Here is a 21,948-nt window from a genome sequence, read left to right as displayed (position 1 = left end):
TTGTATGAATTGCAAACTTGCTAACCAGCCTGCATTATCCTTTTCCAAGTCCAATTCTATATGTGATCAGCTTTTTTACTTAATTCACTCTAACATTTGAGGTCCTACTCCTACTTCTACTGTCATTGGATATCGTTATTTTGTTTTATGTTTATTGATGATTACTCTCGGTTTACCTGGATATATTTTCTTAAACACCGTTATGCCATGTCTCAATTATATATTCTTTGCTAATATGATTCACACTCAATTCTCTCGTACAATCAAAACTCTTCGTACAGATAACACATTGGAGTATAAAGACTTCGGTCTTCTTTCTTTTCTCACCCAGTAAGGCAATCTTGTCCAATGCTCTTGTCCCCATACCTCTCAAAAGAATGGGCGAACGAAACGTAAACATCGCCACATTCTGGATTCTATTCAAGCTCATCTCCTGTCTGCCTCCTATCCTTTAAAATTTTGGGGAGAGACTGCTCTTACTTCTGTCTACACAATCAATCGTCTTCCTTCGTATGTTCTTCAAAATGTTTCTCCCTTTGAACAATTGTATGGTACTTCTTCTGATTACTCCAATCTCAAGGTTTTTTGCTATGCCTATTTTGTTCTTCTCCACCCCCATTAACATACAAAGTTAGAATCACGTGTGCATCTCTGTTGCTTCCATGGCTATGGAATCGAGCACAAAGGTTTCCGTTGTTTGGATCCTCTTTCTAACAGATTGTGCATCTCTCATCATGTCACTTTCTAAGACCATAAAATGTTCTCTAGTCTCTCAATCTTTCATGCTTCTCTTTCAGGTCCTCTTCTCTTTCTTCTTGATGCTTTCGTTGATCTTTTCCCTTCACTTGCATCTTCTAGTGATACTGAGCTAGAGCAATCTGCGTCCGTCTTTGTCAATCCTGATCTGTCATCTATCTTACCTGAGGAGTCTAAACCTGCTCCTGACCCTGCTTCTCTTGTTCGAGTTGGGATTGGTACCCTAATTCTCCCAGAGTCTCGTAGTTTGTAAACTATACACAATGTTATGAATAAAATAAGAGTTATCTTATTTGACATTTACTCATAACCAATAAACAAAGCTCCATGGTTATTGTATGTAAACAAGCATGTATATGAGATACACAACTAGATCATGCCTTAAGTGATAACCTAAATAGGTATGTAGCATAAGGATTAAGGAGGGATACCTGATCTTGGTAACACTACGGATACGGCCCACTTTGTAGAGGTTTACAAGTGTTGTGAACTACTACAGATGGTAGATCCTGATCATTCATGTGAAAATATACGAGCAGGGGTGTCCTATACAAAGAGTTTGTATAATACCGGACCACGAGATGACTAGTCTCTTTATATAACGCCGTTGATACTTGAGATTTTCATCTCACTTAAACGACCATAGGTGACATGACCTTAATCCTGAGTGTTTTGGGGACTTCTGCCTTTGAGGGCGGTCCTTTGATTAGTATGGGTGAGAGTGGCCATATTTCCTACTCAACATGCCTATCTTTTTGAGTACTTGTCTGATTTGGGAGCTGGGAACTCAGTTACACAAGATGGAATTCACTCCTTCCCCGAAGCAGGGTAAGTAAATAGATTGCTCCCTTAAGTGTTGATTTCGGGTCTTGAACATAGTGGCCACAGCTTCTCTTTGGAAGAGAGGACTCAGTCATAAAAGGACTATGACTTATGTTCATTAGAGGGATCAGTAGTACTTAATGAGTTAGATGTAACTATAGGGGCATAACGGTTATTGGCCCAGTTGTACTTACGAGCAATCTGTGAAGGGTTATCGCACCGTTGATTAGTTGATATGGACACAAAATACATCTGTAGTAAGGAGAGTGCAATTGTTGGTCTTTAGTGGAGTGCCTGGCAGTTAACAGATGGAGGATCTCGAGACTAAAGAGTTTAGTTAGTTATTCACGTACCGTTAGAGCTTCAAGCTATAGGTCCAAAAGGTCTTCTTGGTAGCTCAATGGATTCAAGTTGAGAATCAGTTCTTGGTGTTGATTTGAAATGTTCAAATTGATAAGAGGAAATTCGATTATATATGATATAACTGTTGTGATGTAAGAGATAAATCAAGTGGAGGATTAATGTAAATGAGATTTACATTAAGTACCATGAAATAGAAAAAGAACTATGGTTTATATGTTTCATGAGATGAAATATTAAAACTATAGGTTATAAATATAATATGGTAAGTTCGTTATCATATATATTTATAATAATATTAATTATTGAATAATTATATCTTTTTCTCTAATAACCAATAGAATGGGAGGTTATTGGTGGTTTCATGGTAACCATGAGATAAAAGAAAAAATGTTTTCCTAAATTTAGTAAGATTTGAGATTTTCCATTCTCGAAAAAACTCACGGTTTGCTGTCAAGTGAATAGGATTCACTACTTGAAGAGAGACTAAACGATCGTGGAGTGACACTACACGATAGTTCACTCAGTTGGTCGTCTTTTAAACGATCGCGGGGCTTTTGTTGTATGATAGCTTGTCGTCTTCTAAACGATTGGTCATTCATCTATATGATAGACTCTTGTCATTTCCCACTTGCTCAATCATTTACACGATTGTTATTCCTCCGGTCTCTTCCTCTAACCAAGTCCACATAGAGCCCACACTTCTGAATTCTCACACCGAGAATACCAAGGTAGCCATTGTGGTGGTGTCTTACTCAACTTGACTGAGTCGAGGTTTTGGAGGCTGTTCGTTGGGTTCGTGATCTTGGAGATTGTTGTGTTCGAGTTTGTTGTTGTTTGTGCTGTGTTGCGATCACTATGTTCGAGCCTTCGTGTGTTGTAGTCTTGGAGATTGAACGAGCGTTCATGATCGAGGGAGTTTGAAGATGAGTCTTCAAAGGTATGTATGATCTTTCCCTTGATCTCATTATTAAGCATGTTGTAATTTCGTATTGTATATGACTTGTAAGCTTCTGTTTCTTAATTGTAATTGTTTACGTTTAATTTCAAATGGAATTTGGAGATCATTCCGCTGCTCATGGAAATCCTCATGTCTTATTTCCTTCATGGGATTAGCAACCTAGTTTAATCTTTTAAATCGGTTTAATATGATTAAATTGATTGGCATAAACGATTAAAATTGTATTCAATCTATCTATAAGGGACCTTTTGTCTAAGGCGGGTTCTGTCTAGGCTAGGGTACTTAAGCTGATAGAAACGGAATACCCCTACCTGGGAACCTACCTAGAAAGATGAATTAGATAGATTTTCTGCAAGCATGCGACAGTTGGTCAAAGACTCCGTTAAAGAGTTTAATGGATGATGATCAAAAGTTATTCAACTATCCAAGGTAAAAGTTACTCTTGGGCAAACCTAAAAAGTCACTTAGTTAAAATTCTTAGCCGTGTTTTTTCTAAGTAAACTAAACCCTAAGTTATAAAATAACAGTGGGAGAAAGAAATGTATCTGATATGTCAATGATTCCACTCATGTTTCTCCCTGAACACAGTGAGATTCATGCTTGGCCTCGTGGTGCCTTGGGAGCATCCCCCTTCGGATAGTGTTTGCATGAGTCAATATCAAGGTGGACGGAGAGAGTGTTTATAGTAAGTGGGTGAATGGTGTGTGTCAACACGTCCTACGGTCTCCTTCATTGGTTCGCGTCGTGAGATCATTCTGCACTCCCTCATGGCGCCCTGGGAGCGTCCCCCTTCCAATGGGTTTTATGTAGTTGGTCAATATCAAGGTGAAGTCCAAAAATGGATAGGGTCACTTTAGTTTTTGCCCCAATCGGATTTTTTCCCTTCGGATTGGCTACTTAGAGCGGAACTCTATGGCCTAAAATGGTGGGTCAAACTTACGAGAAATTGTTAAGTAAGTTAATGATTTCTTGACCACATCAATGATGGCTAGTTGTTATAGGAGCAAGAGTTGTTTCGATATTAATGACTTGTTGAGAATGTCTCAATTCATAGGAGGGATAAATTGACCACCCTTCGGCAGCTTTTGTCCTAAACCTTTGAAGCCTCATTGCAAAACTAGATGTCACACGAGGTTCATGTTAGTTTTGCTAATCCGTATTGGATGTTGTATGTTTTTCAATGGGTATTTGCTTAAAACCTAACGTAGGTCAATGTGTTTTTGTTTTCAACAACATGTTTGATTTTCTGTTTAATGCCTCTAGTTTGACTGATTACATACAGTGGACAGAGTCTTGTAAAACGTATTTCGTGGTAAACGACCTCGAGTTTGTCATAGTTGAGGAATGTCCTCAAGTCCCGACCTTTAATGCACCGCGAGGTGTTTGTAATGCATATGAGTTATGGATGAAGGCTAATTCATTGGCCCGACTTCACATATTGGCTAGCATACCTGATGTTTTGGCCAAAAGGGTAGAGAACATGGTCATTACATATGAGATTATGGACTCGTTGCAAGATTTGTTTGAACGTCAGTTCTTACTTTTCGAGCACAGAGGGATGGATGACAAAAACACCAATAGTGTCAGTTCCCATGTTAAACTTCAGGAAGAGGAAGCAAGTGTTGCTGACTCTATTGAAGTTCATCGACGAGAAGTATTCTCTGACATAGAACTTGGAGCTTATTTAGGTTCTGATACAGATCCCACTACTCTCCAAAAGAGGAAGATGTCTAAAGACAGTAAAAATGATTTATTGGTTTTAGAGACGTGTTTGGTAGAGAATTATGATTCTACCTGGATCCTTCATTCGAGTGCTACTAATCACGTCAGTTCCTCTTACCAAGGATTTATTCTTGGCAAACGTTGCCACAGGGAAAGATGACTCTTCGAGTCGGTACTAGTGATGTTGTTTCAGCTGTTAGGCAAGCTGAAGTTATTTTTGGACAAGAAACGTTATCTGTTACTGGATAATGTCTTTGTAGTTCCTCATATTAAGAGGAACTTAATCTCGGTTTCTTGTCTCATTGAACAAGGTTATACCATCTTCTTTTCTGAGAGTAAAGTGCTTATTTTCAAGAATGGGATGGAGATTGGTTTTGGTTCAATGGAAAGTAACTTATATATACTAAGACCGTTAGTCATAAAGCCTTGCTTAATACTGAAATGTTCAATACAGTGACAACAGCTAAAAGACCAAAGGTTTCTCCTAAGGAAAATGTTGGATGAAAATTATGGGGTGTAAACGCATTATTTGTTGTGTGCTGTATGTCTTAAGTTATGCATTTATGCCCATGCGTATGAGGTCATGCATTGGAATAACAAGTATGCATTTGCAAGAAAAGTCGGCATGCACAACGGAAATGAGAATCAATTTTACTCTAATTGCCCAAAATAAACATGCAACCCTAAAAGAATTAATTAGTGTTATTTTAAAATAATACCTTTGAAGCTCCCGAAACTCGTCTATCTCCACCCGAACACGAACGGACCACCACTAGGCTGACCTACTATTCTCTGGACTCAGAACCGGGTTGTGCGACCCGATGGATGAAGAACCCGAGAGAGAGAAAAAGAGATGGAAATAGTATAGTGAAATTGGGTAGGGTTTGGTTTTCTTCAGCCCAATTTTAAAAACTAATTTTGCAAATTTCTAAAAGTCTTTAATCCAAAAACACAAGCCTATATTTATAGAAAAGGGCCATGCAAAATTGCATGAAAAAACTTCACAAAATCCCAACACCTAGAATCTACTATCTAAGTGGGCTTAATGTCTCCACTATAAGCCAACACCTAGCCCACTATTTTGTTAGTGGAATTATCCAACAAAAGTTTGGATTTTCCCACTAACTTTAGTCAAAGGGCAAAATAGCCATTTGGTCAAAGTCAAACTTTGACACAAAAAAGTCACATTTTGACTTTTTATGATTTTTTTCCGTGTTGACTAATTTTGACCTCCCGAGCATGAATCCGCATTCATTTTCTCGAAATTCAAATACAATTTGAATATAAGGTCGGTCCAAGTTTGACTTTTCAAAGTCAAAAGTCAACTCTTTGACTTCTTACATCTTTGACCATTTCCATTATTTCCAAGCTTCCGAATATGAACGTATTCATATTCTTGATATTTAAATCACATTTAAATATTAAAGTTGTATCTCTAAACTAAAAAATCGACCACTATATCACACATACTTGTCGGTTTCTCTCTTCACCTAATTGGAACAATTCGAATTATTTTATCATATTGTTCTAATTTTATTCCATATGAGCTAGTAGGGGAACCTAATAGACCAATAGATCATGGGCTCCAACAATCTGAGATTAGATGGCTAAACTCTTTAGACAAAGCTAATCAACATTCGTTAACTAATAGGTCATTCCACTATAGTCCCGTAGTTGCACTCCCCTCACTATAGATATATTTATGTCCATTTGATATAACCATGATTAGTAAGTTAATCCTTCACAGGTTGTTCGTAATCTCAGCTAGGTCATAAAAACCGTTTAATCCCCGAGATTACATCTTATTCCTTAAGTTCCACTAATCCTCTAATGAACAATTGGTTTAAGGTCCAACCTATAAACCGAACCCCTCTCGGGCCAATGAGATGGTGGGGTCCCTTATTCAAGACCTGGATTCAATACTGAAGGAAACAACCTATCTGCTATCCCTATAACAGGTAGGAGTCTATTCCATCTTGCACCCTATGTTCCCAGCTATCCACCTGTTCTTACCCCTGAAATGGGAGGCTTATTGGGCCAGCGATAATGAGCTGCCCTCACCTATGCAGATCTAAGGATAATTCCAAGTGAACAGGAGTTCATAGTTAGCTCAAGATTAAGATTAAGTTACCTAAGTCATCAATTAACGAAATAGTCAGTTTTATACATTAAACGGCATTTAGAACGTAAACGTGACTATTTCATGGTTCAGTTTTATGTAAACTCTTTACATAGGATGCCCCAATTTTCATGTTTCCACATGAACGGTTTAGGATCACATCATTTGTACTAACTACAAAATGGGTCGTGTCCATAGTGTCCCCAGAATAAGGTGCCCAACCTTATTCATATACTATAGACCATTTTGGCTATATATATTTGAACATGATCCACATGTATGTCACTACATAAAGTTCAAACTTAAACTTAATAGCCTCAGAACCTTAGTTTATTGGATTCATGAATATAGAATTTAAATTTACTAAAGATTTTCAATAAAAACTTTATTGCACAAGAATATGATATTACAAACTACGAGTTTTAGGACATAAATAATAGAACTCGAGACATACGCAACGGAAAAAGGACCTAATTAACTCTAATTGCTCTTAATTTAAAGGGGAAAAAACATGCAAATTGAAGAAAAAAAATAGTAAATAAAAGTGGATAGAAAACAACCTTTGAAGCTCCCGAACAACACCTTTCCTCACTAAATCTCGACCCAAACTCTTTTGGACCACCACTAGAGTTGACCTACTATCCTCTGGACTCAGAACCGGATTGTGGGACCCGGTGGATGAAGAAAATCGAGAGAGAGAAAAGAGGACGGAAAATAAGAATGAATTTGGGTTTGGGTTTTTATTTCACTCAAAGAAAAGAGAATTTTCCAACCCAAATTTAGAAATCTTTTGGCAAAATGGCAAAAGTTTTTCAACCAAATTGAAAAGACCAATTTATAAAAAAAAGTCATACAATAATTGCATGAACCAAATCCATAAAAACCCAACACCTATAATCCACTATCTTAGTGGGTTTAATGTCTCCACTATAAGCCAACACCTAGCCCACTATTTTGTTAGTGAAATTATCCAACAAAAGTTTGGATTTTCCCATTAACTATAGTCAAAGGGCAAAATAGTCATTTGGTCAAAGTCAAACTTTGACCAAAATGTCAACATTTTGACTTTTTTTGATTTTTTCTGTGTTGACTAATTTTTTACCTCCCGAGCTTGAATCCGCATTCATTTTCTCGAAATTCAAATCACATTTGAATATTAGGTCGGTCAAAGTTTGAATTTTCAAAGTCAAAAGTCAACTCTTTGAGTTTTACATCTTTGACCATTTCCATTATTTCGAGCTTCCGAATATGAAATATTCATATTCTTGATATTTAAATCACATTTAAATATTAAAGCTGTATCTCTAAACTAAAAAACCCGACCACTATATCACATCTACTTGTCGGTTTCTCTCTCTTCACCTAATTCGAACAATTCGAATTATTCTATCATACTATTCTAAGTTTATTCCATATGAGCTAGTAGGGGAACCTAATGAACCTATAGATCATGGGCTCCAACGATCCAGATTAGTTAGCTAAACTCTTTAGACGGAGCTAATCAACATTCGTTAACTAACGGGTCATTCCACTATAGTTCCGTTAGTTGTACTACCCCTCACTATAGATATATTTGTGTCCATTTGATATAACCATGATTAGTAAGCTAATCCTTCACAGGTTGTTCGTAATATCGGCTGGGTCATAAAAACCGTTTTATCCCCAAGACTACATCTTGTTCCTTAAGTTCCATTGATCCTCTAATGAACAATTGGTTTAAGGTCCAACCTATAAACCGAATCCCTTTCAGGCCAAGGAGAGGGTGGGACCCCTTGTTCAAGACCTGGATTCAGTACTAAAGGGAATAACCTATCTACTATCCCTATAATGGGTAGGAGTGAATTCCGTCTTGCACCCTATGTTCCCAGCTATCCACCCGATCTTACCCCTAAAATAGGAGGCTTATTGGGCCAGTGATGATGAGTTGCCCTCACCTATGCAGATCTAAGGATAATTCCGAGTGAACAGGAGTTCATAGTTAGCTCAGGATTAAGATTAAGTTACCTAGGTCATCAATTAACGAAATAGTCAGTTTTATACATAAAACGGCATTTAGAACGTAAAAAATGACTATTTCATAGTTCAGTCTTATGCAAACTCATTGCATAGGATGCCCCCACTCACATATCTCTATATGAACGATTCAGGATCACATCATTTGTACTAACTACAAAGTGGGTCGCATCTATAGTGTCCCTAGAATAAGGCGCACAACCTCATTCATATACATAGACCATTTTGGCTATATATTTGAACTTGATCCACATTTATGTCACTACATAAAGTTCAAACTACATTAAATAGCCTCAGAACCTTAGCTTATTGGATTCAAGATTACAATTTCAATAACAACTTTATCAAAAAACAAAATAGAATATGTTTATTAATTTACAAACTACGATTTTTAGGACATAAAATCCAACAAACTCCCATTTTGACTAAAACTCCTAGTGGAGTATCACAATGTTGAATTTAAGTGAGAAACATATGAGTACAATAAACATATGAATATATAAACTAGGGCATATACCCAAAAGTTCTCCCACTTGTCCTAATTTACAAACTTCGTAGACCTAGACTCTATAGGTGACTTTCAAACACTTTAGTCGTGAGGGCCTTTGTAAAAGGATCAGCAATGTTTTGCTCAGAAGATATCTGGGTTACTACAACGTCTCCACGATGTACAATCTCCCAAATCAGATGGTATTTGCGCTCAATATGCTTGTCGCGCTTGTGGCTTCTTGGTTCTCTTGAATTTACAACTGAACCACTATTATCACAATATAGGGTGATAGGCTGATGCATATTTGGAACGACTTCCAAATCTGTCAAGAATTTCCTCAACCATACTGCTTCCTTTGCTGCTTCACAAGTACCTACGTATTCAGCTTCCATTGTGGAGTCTGCAATACAGTTTTGCTTCACACTTCTCCACACTATTTCTCCTCCGCTAAGAGTGAACACTGATCCAGATGTAGACTTTCTAGCATCTTTATCGGTTTAAAAATCAGAGTCAGTGTATCCAGTAAGGATCAAATCCTTAGTACCATACACGAGCATATAGTTCCTCATTCTCCTAAGTTACTTAAGGATATTTTTAACGGCAGTCCATTGATCATATCCAGGATTGGACTGATCTACTGACATCCCTACCGTGTAGCAATGTCAGGTCTAGTACATAACATTGCATACATCAGGCTCCCTACTGTGGAAGCATAGGGAATGCGTCTCATATCTTCAACCTCTTGAGGTTTCTTAGGACATTGATCCTTTGACAAATGAATTCCATATCTGTAAGGTAACAGACCTCTTTTGGAATTCTGCATCTTATACCTAGACAACATTTTGTCTATATAAGTTGCTTGAGACATGGCTAGTGTTCTGTTCTCGCGGTTTCGAATAATCTGAATCCCGAGAACATACTGCGCATTTCCTAAATCTTTCATTTGGAACTACGTTGCTAGCCATTTCTTGATGTCAATTAGGTAACCTACTTCATTCCCAATGAGTAGAATATCGTCAACATATAAAACTAAGAACGCTATAGTAGAATTGACGATCTTCTTGTAAACACAAAGCTCGTCAACATTCTGTTCAAAGCCATAAGTTTTTATCGCAGTATCAAATCTTATATTCCAAGATCTAGAAGCTTGTTTCAGCCCATAAATGGATTTTTGAAGCTTACAAACCTTTTGTTCTTGACCTTGTGCAATAAACCCCTCTGGTTGAGCCATATAGATACTCTCCTCAAGATCGCCGTTTAGAAAGGCTGTCTTGACATCCATCTGCCAAATTTCATGATCATAAAAGGTGGCAATGGATAAGAGTATTCTAATCAACTTAAGCATGGCAACGGGAGAGAAAGTTTCTTCATAGTCCACTCCCTCTCTCTAGGTATAAACCTTTGCCACAAGTCGAGCCTTAAAAGTCTGTACTTTACCGGCTTAGTCTCGTTTTCTCTTGTAGATCCACTTATAACCAATTGGTTTTACATCATTTGGTTGATCTACAATTCCTAGACCGAATTGAAGTACATAGACTCCATTTCAAGGTCCGTGGCTTTGACCCACTAATCACAGTCTATATCTTTTATCACCTGTTTATAGGTCAATGGATCCTCTATGCCGTCATCAGGTATGACAACTTGTGTTTCTATTAAACCCAAGTAACGATCAGGCTGATGAACAACCCTCCCACTACGTCGAGGCATTCTCAACTCTTGAGAAGGATGTGACTGACCAGATGTACTAGTTTTATCTACTACTTTAGTAGATGAACTAGCTATATCTGTAATGTTTTTGGAAATTTCATTCAATACTAGTCTACTGCGAGGTTGATGACTTCTTATGTGGTCTTCCTCTAAGAATGTGACATTTGTCGATACAAATACCTTATTCTCTTGAATAAGTTTAATGGATTACACACTACTCCTACACCTAACTAAACAGATTGAGTAATGGAAGACTTGCGATGAGAATTGGTGGATACACAACAACTGTTAACGCATAGTAATGTTTATTATCTTAAATCGCTCGAGTAATCCCAGCTCATCATACTAATGCATCACACACCTCTCGGTGGTCAACCGCATGACTATATCTCTATAGTGCATGGGTGCGTCGAGCATAAGATCGTGCCTATCTCTAGGAACAATGCATACTTTGCTTAGTGCGTTCCATCTCTTACCTTCTCAGGCAGTTAGATGCGGCTAATTAACTCATAGACAAGTATTGCAACAACCCATCGAAAGCGTTGCTATAGTCTTTCATCAAGCAAAGAGGATTAACTCACTATACTCGCACAATGCACAACTCTCGGTGGGTTGCTACATGCGTCCTATCTCTAGGCTACACGATTGAGTATGCGATCGCATTTGATAAATAAAAGATGAAGGTAAACGATGATAAAGATAAAGAAGGTGAAGAAGATGGCATTGAAGGAATCGAATTATGCATTAATTACAAAATGTCTTAATATCTTAAGCTAAAATGTAATACAATACAGAGATTAGAGAAGAAATGAAAGACTCTGTGTCAAGGTTGCTGGTAGTGCCTTGGATGAATGGTGGAGATGTCTCTCTCGAGCTCTATCTTCGGCGAAAGCTCTAGTCGTCACCTGGTTTAGTTTGTGGAGATGAAGAATTCTCTCTGAAAATCTCGCTCATGCTCTCATCTGTGATCGCAAACCGATGCCTTGAGGCAGAAGTTCAGATGTCTTGAAATGAAGGTCCAATGGGCTATTTATAGAGTTTAAACACCGACAGCTATCATGATTGTGTTATGTATCACTGCTGCCTTTGTCACGGTATGGGCAATGTCACATCATCTTATCTTATTGATACTCCCAAAGTATGCGTCCGAGCTTCATTCAACTAAAGTATCAACGCATTCTACCCATCTTATGATCACCCTTCTATTTAAGGTTATCACTCCAGGCCGCAATCTCCAAGTGATTACCGCATTCACTTGATCACCGCAACTTCCATGCGATGGACGTATTCGATTACTACAACTTTCATGCGATAGACGCATGCGATCACCGCATGCATTCGTCTATGCAATAGCTCGTCTTTCAGCGCATGCATTTGTCTTTGCGGTCTCCTAGCTTCAGCGCATACGTTTGATTGTGTTTGATTCCTGCAATAGTTACAAAAATAGACACTTTGGCATGGAGTATCGCATAATATTGGGATCAGTGAGGATTTAGGTGCTAAACGATGTAAAACTCAATTTTTCATAAATTCTAAGTATTATCACCGCATTTTCTACTTGTTAGCCTTCATAATTCTAAATAAAATGCTTATAATAACTAGCATTTCTACCATTTATCAGAAAACGCCCATCCTTAGCATCTAAAGTTAGGTCACATCAACCTCAATAGGATTGAGCAGTTGGTGAAAAGTGGACTTCTAAAGAGTTTAGAAGAAAACTCCTTATCGGTATGTGCATCATGCCTTGAAGGCAAGATGACCAAATGACCTTTTATTGGAAAAGGTTACAGAGCCAAGGAAACCTTAGAGCTTGTACATTCAGACCTCTGTGGTTCGATAAGTGTTAGAGCTCGAGGTGGGCATGAATATTTCATCTCTTTCATAGATGATTATTAAAGGTATGGGTATCTCTACCTAATGCAACGTAAGTCTGAAGTCCTTGATAAGTTCAAAGAATATAAGACTGAAGTTGAAAACTTGTTAGGTAAGAAGATAAAAACACTACGATCTGATCATAGTGGAAAGTGTATGGACCTCCAATTCCAGAACTCTATGATAGAACATGGAATTACGTCCCAACTCTCGGCCCCAGGTACACCTTAGCAGAATGATGTATCAGAAAGGAGAAATAGAACCTTGTTGGACATGGTTCGGTCTATGATGAGTTATGCTCATCTTCTAGACTAGTTTTGGGGTTTTCAGTGGAGACTGCATGTTACATTCTGAACAACGTTCCCTCGAAAAGTGTTTCTGAAACACCTTTTGAGTTATGGAGAGGTCATAAAGGTAGTTTACGCCACTTCAGGATTTGGGGGTATCCGACCCACATGCTTGTGACTAACCCAAAGAAGTTGGAACCGTATTCGAAAGTTTGCCTCTTTTGTAGGCTACCCCAAGGAAACAAGGTGTGGATACTTCTATGATCTGAGTGAGAACAAATTGTTTATATCTATAAATGTTATCTTCTTGAAAGAAGACCACATAACGGTTCATGAACCATGAAGTAAGCTTGTTTTGCGTGAGATTTCTAGTGAGACTGAGACTACTGAGGGTTCAAAAAGAGTTGTTGAACAGACTGACAGATCAACAAGAGTTGTTGAGGTCGATCCATCTAGTCAACCAACTTAAGAGTTGAGACTGCCTCGATGTAGTGGGAGGGTTGTGAACCCACTGGATTGCTACATGGGTTTGATTGAAGTCTAGAACATCATTTCTAATGATGGGGTCGAGGATCCATTGTCTTTTAAGTAAGCAGTGGAGGATGTTGACAAAGATGAGTGGATTAAGGCCATGAACCAAGAAATGGAGTCTATGAACTTCAATTAAGTCTGGGAGCTTATGGATCAGCCTAATGGGGTAAAACCTATAGGGTGTAAGTGGGTCTATAAGCGAAAGTGAGGTGTAGATGGAAAGGTGTAAACCTTTAAGGCTAGACTCGTGGCAAACGGTTATACCCAGGTTGAGGGAGTTGACTATGAGGAAACTTTTTCACCTGTTATCATGTTGAAGGCTATCAGGATACTCCTATCTATAGCCACATTTTATGATTATGATATATGGAAAATGGACGTCAAGACTGTCTTTCTTAATGGTAATCTTGAGGAGACCATCTACATAACTCAACCAGAGGGATTCGTAGTTCCAGATCAAAAGAAAAGAGTTTGCAAGCTTAATAGGTCCATTTATGGGCTGAAACAAGCATCTAGATCATGGAACATTAGATTTGACAGTGTGGTCAAGTTGTTTGGCTTTGATCAGAACGTTGATGAGCCTTGTGTTTACAAGAAGATCATCAACAGCTCAGTAGCTTTCCTAGTACCATATGTGGATGATATCCTACTCATTGGGAATGATGTAGGGTTTCTAACTGACATTAAAAGTGGCTAGCTGCCTAGTTCCAAATGAAATATTTGGGTGAGGCATAATATGATCTTAGTCACTCACAGCTCGTTGGCCTCTTAACGAATTATACGCCTCTCCTAGCTCTTCTTGGCCTGAAAGGACATAATTCTCGATTAAACTACTTAGAATTCTTAGCAAAATAATAGTTCATTTACTAATAGAACTTTCTTCAACAAAAACACATTGCTATCGAGACAACCATTCTGAGTGAATCCATTCTCATGAGCGAGATCCTCCTCATGAGCAAGATCCTTATGAGCGAGATCAAGTTTTTCTTGGCAAACTTTCATCCTAGCGATACTCACCTTACCAGCAAGATTCAGCCCAATTTCTAGTGAGATTTCCTTATTGAGTGAGATCCTCATCACAAAATTAGTGAGATTTCCTTCATTATTGAGATCCTCATTCTCCATAACTCGCTATAACTCGCCACGGTAAGCTGTTTGCTTGTTCTTCCCAAGCAGCTGTCTGCTTATGCACAGATTCTCTGTTACAACTTCAAAAATTCATAACTCAAAATACAGACCTCTTTTGAAGAAACTTCCTTCGACAAACATTTTAGAATTGAGTTAACTTTCTTATCTTAAAATTCCAGCCAAAATTTCCTTATATTTTGTCCTAGAGCTTCCATTTTTTACCTCGAGCCCTGATTAATCTGAGATTCTACCTCCTCTGTAAATTCCTCACTTTTGTTCTTCTTCTCCTACAATCTTTCTCTGGCAAGCCAACCTCGAAAACTAGATTCTCCCAGCTTTCAAATGGTATTTATTTCACTAAATTTTCTCATGTAGATTGCCGATCCTCTACCTTTTAATCTTCCTGCCGCCTCCCGAGTTCAAGGATTAACCGCCACGTCACCCCATATTTAGTGCCTCCAGCCCAAGCCAATAAATGGGCTTCCTTATTTAATATATTTTCTTTTTCATTTCTCTACAACTCCTATAAATAACATGGATTTTCACTTATTAGACATTTAATATATCATTTCTTTGGCTAAACATACTTGTCTATGAAATTTAGAATTCAGGGTTTACACTTAGCTACACAAGAGCTTATTTCTTCTTGCTTCTATCCTCTATCCCTCCTAAAACATGGCTTCATTTAACTCATTAGAAGACATCACATTACTTACTCTTACTTAAAGTAATTAGGGTTCGGGTTTTACAAAGAATACTAAGGTAGCCATTGTGGTGGTGACATACTCAACTCGACATAGTTCAAGGTTTTTGGAGGCCGTTCGCTGTGTTCGTGATCTTGGAGATCATTGTGTTCGGGGTCGTTGTGATCATGTTGTATTGCAGTCAAAGTGTTCGAGCGTCCGTGATTATTGTCTTTCTGGTTGAACGAGTGTTCGTGATCAAGAGTGTTGAAGATAAGTCTTCAAAGGTATGTATAATTCTATCCCTTGATCTTATATAAAGCATGCTGTAATTTTGTTTTGTGCATAGCCTGTACGTTTCCATTTCTTGATTGTAATTGTGCTTGTTCAAATACAAATGAAATTTGGAACTATCATTCCGCTGCTCATGGAAATCCTCTCATCCGATTTCCTTCACATCTCACCTAACCGACCATAGGTGACATGACCTCAATTCTAATTTTTTTGGGAACTCCTGCATTTGAGGGCGACCCTTTGATTAGTATGGGTGAGAGTGGCCAGATTGCCAACTCAACATGCCTACCTTTCTGGAGACTTGTCTGATCTGGGAGCTGGGAACTCATTACACAAGATGGAATTCACTCCTTCTCCGAAGTACGGGTAAGTAGATAGATTGCTCCCTTAATGACTGATTTTGGGTCCTGAATATAGTGGCCACAACTTCTCTTTGGAAGAGAGGGCTTAGTCATAATAGGACTATGACTTATGTTCATTAGAGGGATCAGTGGTACTTAAGGAGTTAGATGTAACTACAGGGGCATAACGGTTATTGGCCCAACTGTACTTACGAGCAATCTATGAAGGGTTATCACACTGTTGATTGATTGATATGGACACAAAATGTATCTATAGTAAGGAGAGTGAAACTATCTGTCTTTAGTGGAGTGTTTGGCAATTAACAGATGGTGGATCCCATGACTAAAGAATTTAGTCAGTTATTCACGTACCGTTGGAGCTTTAAGCTACAGGTCTATAAGGTCCCCTTGGTAGCTCACTGGATTCAAGTTGAGAATCAATTCTTGGTGTTGATTTGAAATGTTCAAATTGATAAGAGGAAATTCGATATATATGATATGATCGGTGTGACGTATGAGATACATCAAATGGAAGATTAATGTAAATGAGATTTACATTAAGTACCATGAAATAGAAAAAGAACTATGGTTTATATGTTTCATGGGATGAAATATTAAAACTATAGGTTATAAATATAATATGGTGAGTTGGTTATCATATATATTTATAATAATATTAATTATTGGAAAATTATATTTTTTTTCTCTAATAACTAATTGAGTGGGAGGTTATTAGTGGTTTCATGGTAACCGTGAGATAAAATGAAATTTTTTTTCCTAAATTTAGTAAGATTTGAGATTTTCCATTCTCAGAAAACTCACAGTTAGCTGTCAAGTGAATAAGATTCACTAAACGATAGCAAAAGCAGAGGATGTTGACACGTGTACAACTAACGGTTGTGTAGATTCGACGGTCTGATTGCATAACAGAAGGAATAATATCCCTCCATCTTTGGAATTCCATAACAATAAGTGGGGACCACAAGGCCGGAGTCAAAGATCTTCACCTATAAATAACCCATCAAATTCACAAAAAAAGATGTTACTTGATACGGGGCTAATTGCTGCTAGTATATTAAGAGAAAGGCTGAGCTGAGTGCTAAACTGAAGAAATCCGGGAAGGAGAAGAGACAAGGCCGAGAGGTGAGTCTCAGTGTTCATTTGCCAGATCCCCGCCGCGAAGCTCTTTTACTCAGATCGCTGGTACCGGTGAAGCAAGCCTGAGAGGAAAGCTCATACTTCCACACGATCCATCCTGACCGGCAAGCAAATCTCCATCCAAATCGGTGTCGAGATGTTGACGCTATTTATATCTGTTCTATCTCTTTTCATCATTGTAGTTCATCTTCTTTATCTCTTCATTCACACACCATGTATCAGACGCTAAATAGTTATATTGAATGTCTTGATCGTTTTCATCACCACTTTTCTGTCTATTTTCGTTCCTCTGTTTATCGCTTTCTTCATAACGTGTTCTTAATCCCCTGGTAGTTAATATGAACTAAACGAGTACTTAACCTGTATTAAAGAGATAATTGCGTTTAGCTAAGGCATGCTAGACGACATCTTCACCTGTGGGAGCAGAAGTGAAGATGCCATTCTGATCTATCGAGAGAAGATCAGAAGAATGCGTTAACTAGGGCGAGTAGTACTTCCAGACATGGAAGCAACCTTATGTTCATTACGTTCGTCTCTATTTCACCACGGACATGTGGGAACGCGGCCGATCACTGAAAAGTGTACGCTAAGGGAAAAACGGAACCGTACTTATCACTTCAACGCAATTAAAAACTTGCGATATTTATATTAGTTATCTTTCTGTTTCTGTTTCATACATAAGACTTGCCATCACATTACATGTTCTTTGTATAATCTTCACAGCTAGCCTTGACCTCAGTATCTTGTACCATGAAGCCTGAATCTTGTACCATGAAGCCTGTATCTTGTACCATCTTAGCTTATGTTTACTGCACTTTATTTTACTATCGCATTTTATTGCTTTCTTTTACTTTAACACAATTTTAAATACTTGTACAAACCATACTTTTAAAAGATTGAAAAACATGGCCGCATGTATCATAAACATAACGCAATAACCTCAAACAGTCCCTATGTTCGACCTCGGATTACACCGAAAAACTTGGGGTGGAATTATACTTGGTTCCAACATAAGGAAACTTGTGACAACGCATAACATACTACAAGAACATCCATTAATAACACATATCTAGAAGTAGTATTGCATAACACATATCTAGAAGTAGTATTGCATGAATTGTGTCAAGTCGGGTCATTATTGCATATCATGGGCTTCAATCGTGCGCGTGCATTGTGCAACTCAAATGATTGTCAACACCTACATACATTTCATAATGATAGGCATCAAGTTATAATGTAGTTAAAAAAGAATGATTTTTTTTTTATATACAACTGAACTTAAATTTCTCTAAGTTGCCTACGTACCCTTTATAATGATAGGGATCAAGTCGTAACGTAGTTCGTACAAAGGTTTCTTTTTTTCTTACATTTGTTAAGCGTAAAACTTCTTGAGAAACTTCCGTTGATTGGGCCGACTCTTAGCCCGTCTTGATCAACTATCTTGTGTGCTCCTTTTGTGTAGACTTCTTTGACGATGTAGGGCCCATCCCATTTAGGTGTAAACTTATTTCCCGTATGGCTTGTCATGATGATTGGTCTCCTTACGACGAGCACTAGATCACCGACTTGAAAGGACCAAGGCTTTACATGCTTATCGAAGGCTTTAGACATTCTCGCCTAGTAACATTCCAACGCTTGTTGAGCTTCTAATCATTTTTCATCTAGTGCTTCCAACTCTTGGAGTCGTAGTTTGGCATTGTCCTTTGTAGTTAGCCCTTCTTGCACTGCCATTCTTAGCGATGGAATTTCTCTTTCCAAAGGAAGGACAACTTCTACCCCATAAACGAGAGAGTACGGGGTGACTCCTATAGGAGTACGATGAGTGGTGCGATAAGCCCACAACGCTGACCGATCTTCTTCTACCAATCTCTCTTCGACTTGGAAACAATTTTCTTCAGCAGGTTGCACAATGTCTTTGTTAAATGCCTCTGCCAAACCCGTTTGTGGCGGCATTATAACATGGATGAACTTATACTGCTTGAATTTGGAATTTTTCACACAAACTTGTCCATCAAACTGTTGAAGAATTGTCTATGTTATCCATCACGATTCGATAGGGAATACTATAACCAATAAATAATATGAGTGCGAATAAAATCCACCACATTGTCTTTCTTAGCTTCCCTTAGAGCGATAGCCTCAACCCATCTGAAAAGTAGTCAGTGGTTGGGAGGAAGTAGGAGTGCCCTGTTGACGACTTAGGTGTTATAGGGCTGACCAGATCAAGCCCCCATCCTTTGAAAGGGCCACGAGGCTATGGTCGGATGCAGAGGCTCGAGCGGTTGATGAATGAAATTCGCATGATATTGACAGGCTTCGCACTTCTTTGAATAATCCATCGAGTCTTAGATCATTCCAGGCCAATAGTAACCCATTTTTTTCAGTTGGAATTGTAGCTTTTGTCCATCTGGATGCGCGCCCATATGCTTGAGTGTGCTTCCTCCAAAGCCTTTGTTGACTCCTCTTTACTGAGGCATCGAAGGAAAAGTCCTTCAAAGGATCAATGGTATAGGACCCCTTTGTAGTAAATGAAATGCGCGGCCCTCCTTCGAACCTCGATTTTACGGCGGAGGTCGTCCAGAAGCCTTCCGATGCTCAAGATAATCTATGATGGGCTGCCATCAGTCTTCCTCATCGATTAAGTAGACTAATATCGTATTCGTTTCCCCACATTGCAGTCCCGACTAGAGGTACAACCCATCTCCGACAAAGCGATATATTAAGGGGCACATTATCCAGGACCGTTAAGGCAGTGGCTAGGTTTTCCAAGGCATCCGCTTTCTTGTTCTCCATCCTCGGGACATGCTCCAACGTCACACTTTCAACTTTTCCATCAACTGGCGAACGTAAGTGAAGTACGGTTTCAAGTCGTCATGCTTCACCTCGTACTGGCATAAGAGTTTATTGATTATCAACTTTGAGTCACCGAAGTTCTCTATACAAGCTACCCCAATCTCTAAGGCCATTTGGAGACCAATTATCAAGGCTTGGTATTTAGCGACGTTCGAGCATAACTCAGCAAGTGTGAAGCTATAAGGCAACATGTGCTTTTCTGGCGAAATGAGGACGATACCTGCCCCCGCACCACTTTTCTGTGTCGCACCATCAAAGAACATGACCCACAACCTTAAGGTTTCTGTGAAGAGAACTTCGTCATCAGGAAGTGTTCACTTAACTCCCAATCCGATGGAACTGGGTGATCTGCCAGGAAGTTGGCCAATGTCTACTCTTTAACTGCCCTTTGTGGTACATAAATAATGTCGTACTGTTGAAGAATGATTGCCCACTTGGCTAAACATCCCGAGATGATCAGCCTGGATAGGACGTACTTGATAGAATCAGCTTTCGTAATTAAGTGGACTGTGAAGGCTTGCATGTAGCGCCTCAACTTATCTATGGTGAAAAAGAGCGCAAGGCACGTCTTCTCTATAGGGGAATAATTGATCTTAACTCCATTCAGGGTCCTACTCAAGTATAGAGAACGCGTTCTTTTCCTTTTCTCTTTCTTGTGCCAACAATGCCCCCAGTGATCTCTCTTGCGCTGCAATGTACAGTATCAATGGCTTGCCCGCTACTGAGGCTCCTAAGACAGAAGGGCTGATCAGATACCTCTTTATGCTATCAAAAGCATTATAACAGGCCTCATCCCATTCGAATTTCTCTCACTTTCTCATCAGTCTTTGAAAGGGTTGACACTGCCTTGCCAAGTTAGAAATAAACCTACGAATGTAGGCCAGACGTCCCTGCAAAGTTCTCAACTCATGTAGATTCCTTGGTCTTGGCATCTTCTGTATGGCATCGATCTTGGATTTGTCTATCTCTATCCCTCGATGTCTCACAATGAAGCTCAGAATTGGATCTTGGTCTATTTGAGATTGTTCCTTTTAATCGTAATCAAAGTTGTTTTCTTGTCTCTCATTTCTTTTCCGAATAAATTGAAGAACCTAACTTTCCTAAAGTTATGCTGAACGCGCATTTAAGGGGGTTCATCTTTAACCGGTACTTTCGCAAGCGATCGAACACGATTCTTAGATATTTCAAATGGTTCTGTCGTCACTTGGTCTTGACCACAAGGTCATCCATATAGCACTCCACGTGTTTGTGCAACATATCGTCAAACACCTTCTTACGTTGATAAGTAGCACCAACGTTCTTCAACCCGAAGGGCATTACCTTGTAGTAATATATCCCTTTTAGGGATTGAAATGTCGTCATTTCCTCGTCTATGAGGGCCATTCATATCTGGTTATACCCAAAAGATCCATCCATGGAGGATAAGGCCTCATGTCCCGTTGTCGCATCGACCATAATCTTTGTGATGGGCAATGGAAAATCATCTTTCGAGCATGTGCTATTTAGGTCGCGAAAGTCTACGCAGACACGAATCTGTCCATTCTTTTTTCTAACTGGGACAATGTTGGCTATCCACGTTGGATATTTAACTTCGCGAATGAACCCGGCCTCAATCAACTTATTGACCTCAACCTCAATCTGGGGGATAAGTTCTGGCCGAAAGCGTCGTTGAGCCTGCTTAACGGGTCGACACCCCTATTTGATCGCGAGATGGTGGACTGTTACTTTTGGATTTAGTCCCGACATCTCTTTGTATGACCAGGCAAAGACATCTCTGTATTCGGTGAGCAAACTCATGTATTCGTCCTCTTCCTCTTCCAAGAGGGACGCACTGATGAAAGTCGGACGTGG

The 21,948-nt window shown here is 38.9% G+C and overlaps 1 protein-coding gene across 1 annotated transcript in view; it reads right to left on the bottom strand.

Annotated features, from left to right (window-relative positions):
- Window positions 1-20,057: 20,057 nt before the first annotated feature.
- The window catches only part of LOC120071179, a 2,298-nt gene continuing 407 nt past the window's right edge, over window positions 20,058-21,948 (bottom strand). Inside the window, exons 2-3 of the mRNA XM_039023289.1 lie at window positions 21,418-21,486; window positions 20,058-20,380 (exon numbers count right to left, since the gene is read on the bottom strand). Of these exons, the coding sequence (XP_038879217.1) occupies window positions 20,058-20,380; window positions 21,418-21,486 (392 nt within the window). The remainder of the gene's footprint in view (window positions 20,381-21,417; window positions 21,487-21,948) is intronic.

Source organism: Benincasa hispida, chromosome 2 (assembly GCF_009727055.1).
Source record: "Benincasa hispida cultivar B227 chromosome 2, ASM972705v1, whole genome shotgun sequence".
Lineage (NCBI taxonomy): Eukaryota > Viridiplantae > Streptophyta > Magnoliopsida > Cucurbitales > Cucurbitaceae > Benincasa > Benincasa hispida.
The sequence above is the reverse complement of the archived record's forward strand: the minus strand, read 5'-3'. Positions and strand labels throughout refer to the sequence as shown.